Raw genomic sequence first — 17,238 nt, forward strand, 5'->3', positions numbered from 1 at the left:
GCACCGCCGAAGGACAGGCTGGCAGTGGAGAGCCCGCCCCCTTCGGGGCCCCACGCTACCGGAAGCGGAAATAGCACCCGGCGTCTCCAGAGTAGCTGTAACTGCCACCGCGATGCCGAAGGGACCCAAGCAGCAGCCGCCGGAACCCGAGTGGATCGGGGACGGAGAGAGTACGAGCCCCACAGGTGAGGCTGATGGGCAGGGAACCAACGAGAGAGGAAAGGGGAGAAGAGAGTGCGCGTGTTTTAGGAAGGGGTCACGGGGTGTAAACCTGACGGGCCGTGAGGGAGGCCACTGCGCATGCGTTTAATGGAGCGAGAAAGCTTTTACCCGGGCCGGAGCGAATTGGGTGGGAGCGAAAGAAAAAGTGCCGGGCTGTCGCGCACGAGTTTCAGTGGGACTGGGCAAGAGACAAGGAAAAGCTTATGGTGCCGCGGGAGAGATGGGGAAAAAAAATAAGAAAGCCCTCCTTCCCTTTTGAACACCTTCCCCACCATACTGTATTCTACATTCCGCAGGAATCTGTAAGCAGTGCCTCGATACCCCTGCTGCAGTGCAGTCGTGCACGCAAGCACACACACCGCGCCACGCACCCGTACCCCTTCGGGAGCGAGAGGATGACTCCCTCTTGAGCTCTTGCGTAATACACATTAGGCTCATCTGGAACAAGAACGTGGTGTAGCTACTGGGTGTTAGAATGAGAGTTAAGGTTTACTTAAAAACCCAGAATGTTTGTTGAGCAGCTGCTTTTTATCACCGTATACACTGTGCTGAGGGGAGGGAGGAAAAAATATGAAGACATACTCCCAAATTTGAAGGCACTAAAAGGGGAGAGAAAATGGTTAAAAATAATTACGTTTGGTACACAGTGTGACTAATTTTACAAGCATTCATTGGTTACTTCTTGTATACCTGGTACTGAGTAGAGAATTGGAAATGTAGAGATAAAAGATAAGAGTTGCCCCAGAGGGGCACCCAGTTTAATGGAGGGGAAAGCATTAATCAGAAAATAGTTGACAGAGTGATGAATGTGCTTGAGAAAGCTAAGAGACTAGAGCAGAGAGGAGAAGCATCTATTCAGACAGATAGGGTAGGAATGTCAGCAAAGCCTCTCAGGAATATGTGGTAGCTGAGTTGATTCTGGAAGGATGAGTATGAGTTAGCCAGAGGAGGAGAATTTCAAGCAGAGGAAGAAGTTTGTGCAAAGGTAAAGACAGGTGAGGATGTCTGGTTCCCAGTATTGGGTGACTAATGTGATGGGGCTGGAAAGATGTTCAGGAGACAAATAATGGAAGATTTCTTACACTATTCCAAAGACTTCAATCCTGAGGATATTAGGGACGACTCATTGAAGTGCTTAAGGAGTAATCTGATCAGCTTATCCTGACAACACTAGCAGTGAAGAATGGGTTGGATAGGTCAAGATTGGAGGCAGGATGACCATGTAAGAGGCTCTAGCGATGATCTAGGTGAGAAGCAATAAGAAAGTGAGCCAAGGCAGTGAAGACTAAAAGAGTTACTGAGGAGATGGCATTGAGCAGGTCTGAGAACTGACTGAAGGAAGAAGGATTAAGAATGACACTCAGGTAACTCAGTGGGTAGACTATTGCTTGAAATCAGGAATGGGCTGTAGGATTGGGAGTGGGAAGAGGTAAGGTCAACTTTTGAATGCCAAGTTGGGGATTTCTGGGAATCTCACCCCCCACCCCCCACCCCCGCCGGGAATCTTTTAAGAGTAGATGGCAGGAAGAGAGATCTTAGGCTAGAAGTAAAGACATAAGCGTGTTGTTGAAAGGCTGGATGCAGAGAAGTCTGCTAGGGAGAGTATGCAGATTGAAGCCAAAAGAGGACAGAAGATAGGAGCCCGAGAGAACCTCAGCAGTTAAGGGAAGTAAGGGAAGGAGGCAGAAGAGATGAGACTGAAAAAGGTGAGCCATCAGAGAAACTGGAGGCAAACCAGAAGCAACAAGCCCTGAAATTAAGTAATGACAGGAGAGAAATAAAAGGTTGAGGAGATGGTAGCATGGAATGTTTCAGAGAAGTCATTGCAAAATCAGGACTAAAAATACACTTTTTGGGGGCGCCTGGGTGGCTCAGTGGGTTAAGCCACTGCCTTTGGCTCAGGTCATGATCTCAGAGTCCTGGGATCGAGTCCCACCTTGGGCTCTCAGCTCAGCAGGGAGCCTGCTTCCCTCTCCCTCTCTACCTGCCTCTCTACGTGTGATCTCTGTCAAATAAATAAATAAAACCTTTAAAAAAAAAAATACACTTTTTGGGTTGAGCACCTAAGGGGACAGTGGCAACTTCGGAAAAGGGTAGTAGTCCTTAGGAGATGATATCCAAACCGTTTTGAAGTATGTTTAAAAAGGAGTGGGAAATGAGGAAGCAGAGCTAGTGTGGACTACACTTTGGAGACTCAGTAAGGACAAGGGTAGCAAATGGTAATTGGGTGCGGAGATGTTGAGGTAAAGGGAAGTGTTGTATTAGGCTTTGGAGTTAGGAGCAGCTGAAGTGGTGTATTGAAGCTGTTAGGAGGAGAGGGGCACCTGGGTGGCTCACTGGGTTAAGCCGCTGCCTTCGGCTCAGGTCATGATCTCAGGGTCCTGGGATCAAGTCCCACATTGGGCTCTCTGCTCAGCAGGGAGCCTGCTTCCCTCTCTCTCTCTCTCTCTGCCTGCCTCTCTGCCTACTTGTGATCTATCTCTGTCAAATAAATAAAATTAAAAAAAAAAAAGGAGAGATGGAAGATCACTTTAGCCGTACTTAGCTCTGTCCTGTTCCTTGGTGATCATGCTTTTTCAGGAGGTTCAAAGTGAAGTTCTAAATTCAAAGGATTTTTTAAAAAGATTTTATGTATTTATTTGACAGACAAAGATCACAAGTAGGCAGAGAGGCAGGCGGGGGGCGGGGGGAAGCAGGCTCCCTGCTGAGCAGAGAGCCCGATGTGGGGCTCAATCCCAGGACCCTGAGATCATGACCTGAGCCAAAGGCAGAGGCTTAACCCACTGAGCCAGGCGCCCCTAAAATTCAAAAGAGATTTAAAGGAAGGAGAGATGATGTGGTTGTATTAGTCCTTGGGGAGAAATTAGTATTTGGGACAAGACTCTTCGTGTTATCAAGGTGAGCTGATCCTGCCATTCCTTCCTTCTTCTATACTGCAGTGGGTCCTTAATCTTAATGTTTTTAGGATTGGGGCACCTGGGTGGAGCAGTCGGTTAAGTGTCAGACTCTTGGTTTTGGCTCAAGTCATGATCTTAGGGTCTTAGGACTTTGGCTCAAGTCAGGGCGTCTGGGTGGTTCAGTTGGGTAAGCATCTGCCTTTAGCTCAGGTCATGATCTTAGGGTCCTGAGATTGAGCCCCGTATAGGGCTCACTGGTCAGCAGGGAGCCTGCTTCTCCCTCTCCCTCTGCCTGCTGCTCCCCCTACTTGTGCTGTCTCTCTCTCAAATAAATAAAATCTTAAAAAAAAAACAAAAAAAGACTTTCCCTCTTTTTCCCTCTCTCTGTGCCCCTCGCCCTGCACTCTGTTTTTCTCGGATGAGTAAATAAAATCTTTTAAAGTAACAACAGAAAAATGTCTTAAGAGATTAAATTCTTTGGAATAGCATATAAAACCTTTCATTATTTCTTCTGCGTAGCTTTTCAACTCAGTCACATTACTCAGCTGATGTGGGGATCAAATTTTAAAATATGTTCTGGATGGAAGACACAGATTAAGCAAAGTCAGACTACGTATGCCTGGGGCTTCATCAGGGAGCAAGGAGAAGTTAATGTCCAGAACCTGGGTGTGGGTAGGGAAATGGATATAACAGAAAAGATAGGATAGGACCCTTTTAATTTGCCAAGCCTTAAATTACTGAGATTATCCTTGGATAATTCCAGTTTTAGAAATATAGATATTCAGTAAAACTTCCCTGAATAATTGATTACTATGGACTATGTGGAATTTTAGCCTAAAAATATTTAATGTGGGGAACCCCTGTTTGTCTCAGTTGGTAGAGAATGTGACTGTTGACCTCAGGATCATGAGGTCAAGCCCCACATTGGGCATGGAATCTACCTTTAAAAAAAAAAAAAAAAAGAGGGGCACCTGGGTGGCTCAGTCGTTAAGCGTCTGCCTTCAGCTCAGGACATGATTCCAGGTCCTGGGATTGAGCCCCAAATCCGACTCCCTCCTCAGCAGGAAGCCTGCTTCTCCCTCTTTCACTCCCCCTGCTTGTGTTCTCTCTTTCGCTGTGCTTCTCTCTGTCAAATAAATAAAATCTTTTTAAAAAAGAGAGAAAGAAAGAAAAATACCAAACGTGGTAGGTAGCAGAAAGCCATTTATTTATTTATTTGTTTGTTTATTTATTTTAAGCTAACAATCCAGGAGTGCTTCTGGATAGAATTGGATAGCGGTGGATGGATGGGTTGATTTGGAGGGGAACATGATGGTGGGGAGGCCTGGACAGGAAGAGAAATTCTAAGGCTGCTGGATGCATCCCAATCTGATAGGGCAGGGAGAGGAAGTTAGTTAGCCTTCAGGGTTGGATAGAAAGCAGGAGCTGAAATTTGTTCAGTCAGTCACATTTTATATAGGACATCCCACTTTGTTCCAGGGGAACTCAAGCCAAACAGTCTGTCACGTGCTCTCTGGGATGAAAGACTGATGTACAAACAGTTAAATATAACGCAGTGTGATTTGAGCTAGAATGTTATGTGAGCAGAGCAGGTGGGGCATAGACACAGATACTCGTTTCCTTATCAGAGAGCTCTGTTTACACAGTCTGTGCTTTTTTTTTTTCCTTTTTTTAAAGATTTTATTTATTTGACAGAGATCACAAGCAGGCAGAGAGGCAGGCAGAGAGAGAGGAAGGGAAGCAGGCTCCCTGCTGAGCAGAAAGCCCCATGTGGGGCTTGATCCCAGGACCCTGGGATCATGACCTGAGCCGAAGGCAGAGGCTTTAACCCACTGAGCCACCCAGGAGCTCCCAGTCTGTGCTTTTCACAAATAACATATGGGAAACTGAATTTATCATATTTTTGTCCTACTTTCCCCCTCATGGGTGACAAGGGTAGGGAGAAGGGACTTTCTCTTCCAGTATATCCTGAGGTAATAAATGGTACCACTAGTGCCACTAATTTTCCAAGTAACAATACAGGAGTCATTGGGGCACCTGGCTGGCTCAGTTGGTGTAGGACTCTTGATCTCGGGGTTGTGGTCTTAAGCCCCACGTTGGGTATAGAGATTAAAGAAAATCTTTAAAAAAAAAAACAAAAAATACAGTCATCTCTGAATATTGTAACTACTTACACAGCTGGGAGCTCTGTCTTTACTATATGAATTCTACCTCTCCCTTCCACTGCCACTATGGCACCATTGTCTTTTGTGGGACAGTGCAAATGCCTAGGGAATGATAGAAAATAGTAAAATAGGGTGGAGCCAATGAGAGCTTTGCAGGGAAGATCATGCTGCTTTGGAATTTGTAGATAAGCATTCACAATGTCTGCTTAACCTTCTAGACAAAGTGGTGAAGAAGGGGAAGAAGGACAAAAAGACCAAAAAGACGGTGAGGAAATGAGGGTTGTGGGTGAGAAATGACCATGGGTGTTTCCAATCAAAATACAGCCACGTGGGCCACCTGGGTGGCTGAGTCAGTTAAGTGTCTGCTTTCCACTTGGGTTACAATCTCAGAGTCCTGGGGTCAAGCTCCGCATCAGGATCCCTGCTCAACGGCGAATCTACTTCTCCCTCTCCCTCTGTGATCTCTCTCACTTCCATTCTCTCGAAGAAATAAAATCTTTTAAAAAAGAAAAATATGGCCATGTGTAGGAGGTGGGGGGTTCAAGGGAGGAGGAAAGATGTTGTCAAGAAAGGAAGGAAGGTAAGGGTGGACTGGAGGGTCATTGGGCCTGTGTGTGGCGGAGGAGGGCTTGTTTGGTTGGTCTCTGAGACACATTAATCTCTATCTTAACTACCTTTACAGTTCTTTGAGGAGCTGGCTGTAGAAGATAAACAGGCTGGGGAAGAAGAGAAAGTGCTCAAGGAGAAGGAGCAGCAGCAACAGCAGCAGCAGGTTCAAGTATCGGGGTTCCATCCACCAACCACTGTCCAGCCCATATTGGTTCGCTCAGCTCATGGGAGATGCAGCAGGGGCCAGGGCTTCATTGTCTTACTCCCGTTTTCCTTTCAGCAGCCGAAAAAAAAGCGAGACACCCGAAAAGGCCGGCGGAAGAAGGATGTGGGTGATGATGGAGAAGAGAAAGAGCTCATGGAGCGTCTTAAGAAGCTCTCAGTGCCAGCCAGTGATGAGGAGGATGAGGGTAAATGACCTGAGGGGAAATGGGTACCCCAGAATCCCTTAGTTAAGAATACTAAATGATAATAGTAAAGTGCCTCATTCCTTGATCTTCGAGTTGGATTAGACTGGGGAACCAGACATTATAATTGTTTCCTACTTCATCCTCTCCCCTTGTCATTTCAGTCCCTGCCCCCATACCCCGAGGAGGGAAGAAAACTAAGGTAAGCCATCTGTGTGGTAAGCCATCTGTGTCCCAGGGGGAAACCTTGACCATCCCACTGACTTCTCCTGCCCTTTCGTTCTCTAGGCTGGTAATGTTTTTGCAGCCCTGATTCAAGATCAGAGTGAGGATGAGGAGGAAGAAGAAAAACATCCTCCTAAGCCTGCCAAGCTGGAGAAGAATCGGATCAATAAGGTGAAAGTGGCAACTCTGCTGGTCACTCCCACCCCATGGAGCACCTTCTGGCCATGGTGTGGTAATTCCCTTGCTTTTTTCCCTGCTTTTATTTATTTAAATTTTCTTTTTTTTTTTTTTTTTTAAGATTTTATTTTTTAAATTTTTATTTATTTTTTTAATAGTTTTGTTTTAAGATTTTATTTATTTATTTGATCTTTATATCCAATTTGGGGCTCAGACGTAAGACCACAAGATCAAGAGTTGCATGCTCTACTGACTGAGCCAGCCAGGTGCCCTTGAAGCCTTTCTTAGTTTTTTATGCTTTGTCTTCCCTTTTCCTTAGAATGCCTTTTCCAAACTCACATCCATTATCTCCTCTTAAGATTTGCCCTCTTAGGGGCACCTGGTCGCTCAGTGGGTTAAACCTCTACCTTCAGCTCAGATCAAGATCTCAGGATTCTGGGATTGAGCCTCACATCGGGCTCTCAGCTCGCTGGGAGCCTGCTTCCCCCTCTCTCTGCCTGCCTCTGCGCCTACTTGTGATCTCTTTCTGTCAAATAAATAAATATAATCTTAAAAAAAAAAAAAAAGATTTGTGGTCTCAGAGCCCTCCAGTATTAGTGCCACCCCATCCACATTGCTCACTTTCTGATTCCCAGTCCCTTAGCTTTACTAACATCATCTAGTTAGCCTTCCACTTTCATCTCATGAGGGAAGCTAGTGTTTTCCTTGATCTCATTTTCTCTTCAGCAGCACTGGGTATAGTTCATACCCAGTTCTAGACTTCTTAGAAATGCTTAGTAAACAACAAGGTAGTAAATTAATTTTCTGTGTGTGTGTTCTCCAGGCTGTATCTGAGGAACAACAGCCTGGGTTGAAGGGCAGAAAGGGAAAGGAAGAGAAGTCAAAGGGGAAGGCCAAGGTGAGGGAGTATTGGCAGGAGGAGGGTCCCTTGCTGGGTCTCAGGCATTAGAACATTTCATCAGACCTATTATCTTCACTGTTAGTCTCACAATAAGTCTGCTGCTCTGGACAATGAAGAAGAGGAGGATGAAGAAGAAGAAATAACAAAAGAAAAGGAACCACCCAGACAAGGGAAGGAGAAGGCTAAGAAGGCAGAGCCGGTATGTATTTTGGTGTTGGGAGAAGATGGGCTGAGGTACTAGCACTCTGTGGCCCTTGGTTTGGGGAGGGGAGCAGAATCTGGGGGTGGTATTAACTACTATAGTTGACAAGCTTCTGTAAAGGGCCACAAAGTAAATATTTTTGGCTTTTTGGACCACATACAATCTCTGGTACATATTTTTTTTTAAATGATTTATTTATTTGACAGACAGAGATCACAAGTAGGCAGAGAGGCAGGCAGAGAGAGAGGAAGAAGCAGGCTCCCCGCTGAGCAGAGAGCCTGATGTGGGGTTCGATCCCAGGACCCTGAGATCATGGCCCGACCCGAAGGCAGAGGCTTTAACCCACTGAGCCACCCAGGTGCCCCAGCATATTCTTTTTTTAAAAACAACTCTTTGAAAATATAAAACCATTCTTAGTTTGTGGGCCATATTAATATAGGTATCAGGTAGGATTTGGCCTGTGGCCCATTCAGCTCCTGATTGAGAGAGGAAAGGACCCTGGTGTTACCCTCAGATGATCTGGTTTTCTGGCTCTGGCAGTCACCAGCTGTGTGACTTTTCCACCTCAAGGGAGCTCAGTTATCTGTGTGATCTAGTGGTTTCTGAGGTCCCTGCACTTGTAGGACTTTCTGATTCTGGATCCACTTAAGATTTCTCAGTGCTGGGGCACCTGGATGGCTCAGTCGTTAGGCATTAGGCATCTGCCTTCGGCTCAGGTCATGATCCTAGGGTTCTGGGATCAAGCCCCACGTCGGGCTCTCTGCTCGGCGGGAAGCCTGCTTCTCCCTCTTCCGCTTGTGTTTCCTTTCTCGCTGTGTCTGTCTCTGTCAAATAAATAAATAAAATCTTAAAAAAAAAAAAAGATCAGTGCTGTATGTTAGGGTTTCTGGACTTTTTTTTTTTTTTGCTTGTTAGCATGTAAGAGCAGCTCATTTGATAGGTGAAGAAAAGGACCTGTTTCGTTTATTCCTCCCCCACCCCGCAGTGGTATGTGTCGTTATATCTGTGGGTATGTAGAATTGTTATATTTGGGTGCCTGGGTGGCTCAGTCATTAAGCGTCTGCCTTTGGCTCAGGTCATGATCCCGGGATCCTGGGAACGAGCACCACATCAGGCTGCCTGCTCGGCAGGAAGCGTGATTCTTCCTCTCCCTCTGCTGCTCCCCTGCTTGTGTTCCCTTTCTCACTGTGTCTCTGTCAAATAAATAAAATCTTTTAAAAAAAAGAAAAAGAATTGTTATATTTTATACATTCACGTTCATACCACTTACCTTACACAATTCCTGGCAGCAGAAGTGGCTAAAGGACTCCAGGTAGCCCAGGGGTGTGTATGAGAGAGTGATAGGACCCACCAAGATATTTCAGGCTCTGGGTGGAGAAGGAATGAATTGATTGTGGGACTGGGTAAATGACAGGAAATCTGAGTTCAGGAAGGAGTCTCTTGTTTTTTCATCACCCTCTGGTTCTCACAGGGTTCAGAGGAAGAAGGAGAGGAAGAAGAGGAAGGGGAGTCTAAGGCTGATGATCCTTATGTGCACCTTAGCAAAAAGGAGAAGAAAAAGCTAAAGAAACAGGTAAGACCTTGGTCGAAGTTAGGAGCATTTGATTTTTTTAATATTTCAATGAGCGGGATGGTGCACCTGGCTAGCTCAGTTTTTAGAGCATGTGACTCTTGATCGTGGGGTTGTAACTTCAGCCCCCACACTGGGCACAGAGATTACTTAAAACCTTTAAAAAACTATTTTCAAATGGGGACATCTGAATTAGGAGGGCAGGAAAAGAGAGCTTTGGGGGTAATTGCAAGAAAAATGGAGTCAGGAAAGAAGTGTATACTCTTAGCTTTTTTTTTTTTTTTTTTTTTTTGGTGTCTGATGACGTGGCTGTGTTGTGACAGGTAACTGGCATACAGTGGCCTCATATCTGGTTTTTCCTTCCTTCTCAGATGGAGTATGAGCGCCAGGTGGCTTCATTAAAAGCAGCCAATGCTGCTGAAAATGATTTCTCCGTGTCCCAAGCAGAGGTGTCTTCCCGCCAAGCCATGTTAGAAAATGCATCTGACATTAAGGTATGGTCTGAGGGGACCCTCAAACCATTTTGCTCAGGGAAGTGCCACCTTTCCCTGAGCAGTCGTGGCAGCCAAGGAAGTAAGGTATGAGTGGCTTAGTCCACTGGAAGAAAACTTGGAGGCGTGTTCCATACCTTGAGTTCTGCCAACTTCAGCAAGAAAATAGGAAAACCAACAGAAGCAGAAGAGTCCACCCTTGGGGGTAAAGTAAGGTTAGAATTTGGGAGACTCCTGTTCAAAGTAGTGGGCAGGAAGGAGACCAGTGTGAGAAGAGGGTCATGCTGGAGTTGTCTGTCAGAGACTTCCTAGCAGGAGAGAAGGTTGCAGCTGCTGTGTGAGAGGGGGGCTCTCATATACCTATTATTTCCTCTGCCACTGTTTTCCTGATAACTGCAGCTGGAGAAGTTCAGCATCTCGGCCCATGGCAAGGAGTTATTTGTCAACGCAGACCTGTACATTGTAGCTGGCCGCCGCTACGGGCTAGTAGGACCGAATGGGTGAGGAGAGGGGCTGAAGTTGTAAAGGGGAAGGGGCTGGAAGGAAAAAGATTTTTCAGGGGTGGCCTGGTCCCAATAGTTCTCATTCCCCAGCAAGGGCAAGACCACTCTCCTTAAGCACATCGCCAACCGGGCCTTGAGCATCCCTCCCAACATCGACGTGCTGCTGTGTGAGCAGGGTGAGGCCAGTGGTGGGATGGGTTTGTGGGGAGGTGAAACGGGTCTAAGGGGTGGGCAGTTGGGGTAGAAGGGTCAACCACAAATAGAAGAAATTATAGTTATGGAGTGGGAAATGTTGTGGGGGGAGAGTGGGGACAGGGAGATGGATGCTAAGGAGAGGAGGGACTAGAGAATATTTTATTTGAAACAAGTACAAAGTATTGAGCAAGGTCAGGCCAACCAGAAATAGAGCTGAAGGGAAAAAGGAATGGGAGTCTTGGCTCTCCTGGCGACCTGTCTGTTCTCGCCCCTGCCCAGAGGTGGTAGCAGATGAGACACCAGCCGTGCAGGCTGTTCTTCGAGCTGACACCAAGCGATTGAAGCTGCTGGAAGAGGAGCGACGGCTCCAGGGACAGCTGGAGCAGGGAGACGACACAGCTGCTGAGAGGCTAGAGAAGGTAGAGGAGATGGCGCAAGGGACACCAGCTAAGCCTTGGACGTTCCTAGAACCTTCGGACATGTGTCCTCTTCTCCCTCCTCCAGGTGTATGAGGAATTACGGGCGACCGGGGCGGCAGCTGCAGAGGCCAAAGCCCGGCGGATCCTGGCTGGTCTGGGCTTCGACCCTGAAATGCAGAATCGGCCCACACAGAAATTCTCAGGGGGCTGGCGCATGCGTGTCTCCCTGGCCAGGTGGGCCACCCACATCACTACCCTCCCTCTTCCAGCCTCCATCCACTTGTTCTATGGCCAGTAGGGGGTTTCAAGGCTTCCTACTTCCTCCCATATCGTCTGCATTGTCAGACTAAAGCTCTTTCCTCCCTACCTGGTGGTACATTTTCGTTGACATCTCCTGCACAGGAGCTTCTCTGACGAGAGATTGGAAAGTAGTATTCACCTATCAGAGGCTTCTCTGGGGTTTTCTGAGCAAAGATCTACCCCTGATCCTACATTCTGCCACCCTACCCTCTAGGGCGCTGTTCATGGAGCCCACACTGCTGATGTTGGATGAGCCCACTAACCATCTGGACCTCAATGCTGTCATCTGGCTCAATAAGTGCGTCACCCACCATTACAGTCTTTGCATCATTGGTTCCCATTATGTCCTTATTTTTAGCTGTTCACACCCTGTCTTTACAGCCTAGCACTTCCTCTTTTCCTCCCTTTTTTCATTGTCTCTCTGCTTCCCCTGATTTAACCCTAACCTGACCATGGTGACATGTCCATACTCTTTTCTAAAACTCAGCTACCTCCAGGGCTGGCGGAAGACATTGCTCATCGTCTCCCATGACCAGGGCTTCCTGGATGATGTCTGCACTGATATTATCCATCTCGATGCCCAGCGGCTCCATTACTATCGGGGCAATTACAGTAAGTAGGATCATTTGTAGGGGGAGGAAAGAGATGAGGCCTCAAGAAAAGGCCTCAGAGCAAGGACCCAGTAGTGTTAAGCTAAATCTTCAGAGTCCAGACAGTGATGCCCACCAACTGGTCCTGCTTGTCCCTCTGCTGGGGAGAAAGACAACCGTTGATGCCCGTCCTCCTGTTCTGCTGCAGTGACCTTCAAGAAGATGTATCAGCAGAAGCAGAAAGAACTACTGAAGCAGTATGAGAAGCAGGAGAAAAAGCTGAAGGAGCTAAAGGCAGGTGGCAAGTCCACCAAACAGGCGGTGAGCACCTGGGGATCTCCCTGGCCTGGGGGGCTCTTCTCTCAGTACAGAGAAAGAGGGGGCTCTAGGACACTGCCCTTCATTTCATACGAAGGGTGTGGATTTCTCCTTTTCCTTCTGTCTCCAGGAGAAGCAAACAAAGGAAGCCCTGACTCGAAAGCAGCAGAAATGCCGGAGGAAAAACCAGGATGAGGAATCGCAGGAGGCTCCGGAGCTCCTGAAGCGCCCCAAGGAGTACACCGTGCGCTTCACTTTCCCTAACCCCCCGCCTCTCAGCCCTCCTGTGCTGGGTCTGCACGGTGAGCGGTGACAGACCTTGGTGGCACAGGGTGGAAGCATGTGCACCCCACGTCCTCCACCCAGCATGGGATCCATTGGCCGGGACAGGACCTTCAGGGTGACTCTGAAAAAGAAGTAAATCACTTCTTTTCCTGGTTCTCAGGTGTCACGTTTGGTTATGAGGGGCAGAAACCACTCTTCAAGAATCTGGATTTTGGCATTGACATGGACTCAAGGAGTGAGTTGGTGTCAAGTGCTTGGGGATGGGGAGCTAGACTGTGAGGGACAGTTCCTGGGGACCTCTTTAACTACCTGTCTTTGTCCTTACAGTCTGCATCGTGGGCCCTAACGGCGTGGGGAAGAGCACCCTGCTCCTGCTGCTGACGGGCAAGCTCACGCCAGTAAGTCCTGGAGCCAGGACAGGGGAATGTGACAAGGGTGGCAAGACAGCTCTTCACCAGATGCTGGAATCAAGGAGTCCCTTTCTGTGCTGGCGATTTTCATATGGAACGCATCATAGATGACTCATTGTCCTAAGAGGTGCTCAAGAAAGTAGAAGTAGAGGAGAACACTGTAGATCAGTTTGGGGAGGAGAGCCACGAGAAGAGGGGTTAGATTGGGGGTACCCTTCCCCTGTCTGTGTTTTGGTTATACAAGAAATGTAAGTTCATTGTATAAATTGCATAAGTCAGAGAAAAATCTAGAGATTCCTGGTATTAATTTTGATGGATTGCTTTTTCTTTTTCCTCTGCAAATGTGCGTATGATTTTTTTTTCTTTTTTTTTTTTGACAAAAATGTGCTCTCGGATTAAGTGTTTTTACAGCTAGTTCTTTCAGATAATGTACATCAAGCATTTTTTTTCTTGCCAGTAGTTATCTGTCTTTTATGGGTTTACTATGATTTATTTGATGTCTGTCACTTTGATCATTTCTGGTTTTTCATTGGAGGTCAGTTGTATAGTAAACATTCTTACTGTACGTGTTCCTGAATGCAGTGCTTTTTTAGGATGTGTTCCTAAGAATTGCTTTTAGGACTTTTACAACACACTGCCGTACAGTGCTATAGATTGGTTGTAGCCCTCTTTACTCCCTCCAGGAAAGTGTTGAGAAGGGCCCTTTTCTTCACACCACCACAAGGTGTTTTTATTTATTTATTTATTTTAAAGATTTTATTTATTTATTTGGCAAAGAGAGATCACAAGTAGGCAGAGAGAGAGGGGGAAGCAGGCTCCCTGCCAAGCAGGAGCCCGATGTGGGACTCAATCCCAGGACCCTGAGATCATGACTTGAGCCGAAGGCAGAGGCCCAACCCACTGAGCCACCCAGGCATCCGGTGTTCTTAGATACTCTCACAAACTGTCTCTTAACCCCCATCTGAGGCTGAAAAAGGTGCCATTGGTGGGTATTGCTGGGTGGGAAGGGGGTATTCTTTGGTTGTGGTCAGTCCCCTCCTGGTTCTGAATCTGTGCTTTGTGTCTCCTTTATTCTCCTTTCACTCCCCTTTGGCTCTGTACTCTTTCCTTTCCCAGGTGTCCTTGTTGTCACATTAGGGAGAACATTCAGGTTCCCTTTCCTGCATGGACTTATTCCTAGCCCAATTCTGGTATCCGTCTCCCCTACAGAAAAGTTGGAATATGGAGTGGCAGCACTGCTCCCTTTTCCCTTATCTTCCCACTTGTGTTTTCCTTGCAGACTCGTGGAGAAATGAGAAAGAACCATCGGCTGGTAAGTTGGCTTTGGGAATTTGGATATAAAGAGTTTGATAGAAAAAGTATGATTTTCACAGACCATCTCTTTCTCTTGGGCAGAAAATTGGCTTCTTCAACCAGCAGTATGCAGAGCAGCTGCACATGGAGGAGACGCCCACTGAATACCTACAGCGGGGCTTCAACCTGCCTTACCAGGATGCCCGGAAGTGCCTGGGCCGCTTTGGCCTTGAGAGTCATGCCCACACCATCCAGATCTGCAAACTCTCTGGTACCACTGTTGGGGGTTGGGAAGGTGTCCTCTTCCATTTTCACACTTCCTAACTGTACCTAGAGTCAGAAGAGAAAAGGGGCTAGGACTTCAGGAATCTGTGCATGCACACATTCAGCTTATATTCAGAAACATAAAGCAGTGAAGTGTCACGGTTCTCCTCTTTCCTTTGCTATAGGTGGGCAAAAAGCCCGAGTTGTGTTTGCTGAGCTGGCCTGTCGGGAGCCTGATGTCCTCATCCTGGTGAGTGGAAGTGGACTGCGGGAGGGGCCAAAGGTGGCAGTAATGAATTGTAACGCTTGGTCACGGAACGTCTCCTCCATAGGACGAACCGACCAATAACTTGGACATTGAGTCTATTGATGCTCTTGGGGAAGCCATCAATGAATACAAGGGCGGTAAGTTGGCTCAGGGTGCGCCCTCCTCCTTTCCTTGGGGACCAGGCTGTAGTGTCCCTTGGCCAGGGCTCTCTTTTTACAGGTTCTGAGTCTGCTCTACCCCCTTCTTCCCCTGCCTTCCACTCCCTCATCTTTTTTCAAAGCTGTGATTGTCGTCAGCCACGATGCCCGACTCATCACGGAAACCAACTGCCAGCTGTGGGTGGTGGAGGAGCAGAGCGTTAGCCAGATCGATGGTGACTTCGAGGACTATAAACGGGAAGTGTTGGAGGCCCTGGGTGAAGTCATGGTCAACAGACCCCGAGAATGAGTTTTCCTTCCTGGAAGTCTCCTGAAAGACAAGCTTGCGTGGCCTAGAAGTCTCTTGTCTCCCTCTCTCCACTTGGACACCTCCCTCTGGTCTGCAGCTAACCCAGCAGCTACTCAGGCACGGGAATGCGGACCATGACCTTGACGTGACCAGGGTACCACTTTGATTGGCTCCTTTTCTCTGAAAGACCAGTCTGTTTCAGTTTTCTTCGGAGAACTAAGCTGGCCTTATCCTTGACATCCCTCCATATACACAGAGGTGACCGTCATTGTTGTGGGCTCCATCCAGCCAAGCTTAAGTGGCCAGACTCTTTTATCATTAAGAACCCAGCCTCTGGTCCATCTGAAAGCTTCAGGCCCAGCTGGTCTCCTGGTCTTTGAATGGTGCTGCTCATTTCTGGTGGATTTAATGATGACCTACTGATATAAACAGTTATTGTAGCTCAGTGCTAGAGGCAAGTTCTAAGGCCTGTACTATTACCCAGCCTGGGGTCCAGTACCTGCAGTCACTTGTTGAGTTGGGGACTTGAGGGCAGGAAAGAATTGCCACTCAGCTTGAATCTCCCTTTACAAGGGGAGAAATAAAGGAAAGGAGTTGTTGCTACCCTATCACTGTTTGGAGATGTGTGGGAGTTGGGACTGTTCTCAGTTTTTATTTGCTTTTTTCCATTTGCTAGCAGCATCCAGTATCCACTCTTCTTCACTAATACCGATGGCTGTAACTTGCAGTCTTAATACATTTTAGATGGTACTTACTGTTTGAGGGGCCTCCCTGCCTTCCTCCAGCCCTTTAGACAGGAAGGAAAAGGTTCATCCCTTCCATGTGGGACTCTGGGTTGGGCCTGTCACTGTCCAAGCTCTGCCCTGTGGCAGAGTCCCGATCCTCTCAAAAGTTCCTAAGTCAGCCATCATGTACAGCACCGTGGGGTATACAAAAGGAAAAGACAGGGTCTATCTCCATCAATAGTCTAGCTGCAGAAGACTTAGAAATGAGATTTGAGCATAAAGGTGATTTGGTTAATTGCCAAATGTATGGTACTCTAGATTCTGTGCTTTGCCATATGCTCATAGAAGGGGGAGATTATCCAGAAACTTGATTATTTGACTGAGAGGATCACTTCAGGGTGGGCCTTTTAAAAAAGAAGAATTTGAATAATGAGAGAATAGGGAGCCATGTTTGGAATCTAGGAAAAGAGCAGACCCGAGGCCTACAAAGACGAAAAAACTATTTTGGGAGTTAATGAGAAAGCATGGCTTGTGTGGCCATTTTTCTTACTAGAGTTATATTGGGGAGGTAGATTTGGGAAGTAAACCAGTGTCGAGTGGTTGGTGGTTCAGGTGGTGGTATGACTGTAGAATCATGTGGAGTAGAGCCCATAACTTGTTGCAAGTGCAGTAACTAAGTGCTTAAGTAGGGTATGGGAGGGATGGGTTGGGAAGGAAAAGACAGGAAGAGGTGTGGGAGTTGGGGAGAATTCTAGAAGAGAATGATCTGATGTGTTCAGTTCCAGAGGGAACATGAGGAGCTGTTTGGTTAAGACTTATTGAGTGTGGACACCTATTTTTGGGAAACTTTTTTTTTTTTTAAGATTTATTTATTTGACAGATCACAAGCAGGCAGAGAGGCAGGCAGAGAGAGGCGGGTGGGGAGGCAGGCTCCCTGCTGAGCAGAGAGCCCGATGAGGGGCTCGATCCCAGGACCCTGAGACCATGACCCGAGCTGAAAGCAGAGGCTTTAACCCACGAGCCACCCAGGCGCCCCAGGAAACTATTTTTTGATCAAGTGAATAAATAACAGTTGGTCTGAAGTACAGATTTTATACTGGAGGTACAGGTTTGGTGTGGAGGTAGTGTTGTTAGGAAACATCTCAAATTAGGAAACCATCCCCCATATGGAATTTGAGGGGAAAACGATCAGGGTCTTGAACCAAGCCCCTGAGTAAGATGTTTCGTGTAAAGTAATTTCCACAATTCCGTGAAGTAAATATGTCACAGAAAGTGGGAGTGAGGGTTCAAACTAATGGCATGATGTTGGGACAGGATATTTCACCTCTTGGTACCTGTTTCCTCATCTGTAAAAT

At 47.1% G+C, this 17,238-nt stretch overlaps 1 protein-coding gene across 7 annotated transcripts; it reads left to right on the top strand.

The window, feature by feature from the left end:
* ABCF1 (ATP binding cassette subfamily F member 1) lies at positions 1–15,766 on the top strand. 7 transcript variants are annotated; one of them, XM_047732258.1, is made up of 25 exons: positions 3–185; positions 5,503–5,549; positions 5,967–6,062; positions 6,174–6,303; positions 6,465–6,502; positions 6,589–6,696; positions 7,526–7,600; positions 7,686–7,802; positions 9,277–9,378; positions 9,747–9,869; positions 10,266–10,366; positions 10,460–10,545; positions 10,844–10,983; positions 11,069–11,217; positions 11,498–11,581; positions 11,771–11,895; positions 12,082–12,194; positions 12,322–12,493; positions 12,637–12,711; positions 12,804–12,874; positions 14,166–14,198; positions 14,282–14,450; positions 14,629–14,693; positions 14,776–14,848; positions 14,992–15,766. In XM_047732258.1, exons 1-25 carry the CDS (start codon positions 113–115, stop codon positions 15,156–15,158), a joined length of 2,532 nt encoding a protein of 843 aa, XP_047588214.1. In that variant the 5' UTR covers positions 3–112; the 3' UTR covers positions 15,159–15,766. The 7 variants fall into 7 exon arrangements, with proteins under 7 accessions (XP_047588220.1, XP_047588219.1, XP_047588214.1 ...); XM_047732259.1 differs by having other exon boundaries at positions 5,967–6,056; positions 6,171–6,303; XM_047732260.1 differs by having other exon boundaries at positions 4–185; positions 5,967–6,056.
* Positions 15,767–17,238: the final 1,472 nt, after the last annotated feature.

Source organism: Lutra lutra, chromosome 6, assembly GCF_902655055.1.
Source record: "Lutra lutra chromosome 6, mLutLut1.2, whole genome shotgun sequence".
Taxonomy (NCBI): domain Eukaryota; kingdom Metazoa; phylum Chordata; class Mammalia; order Carnivora; family Mustelidae; genus Lutra; species Lutra lutra.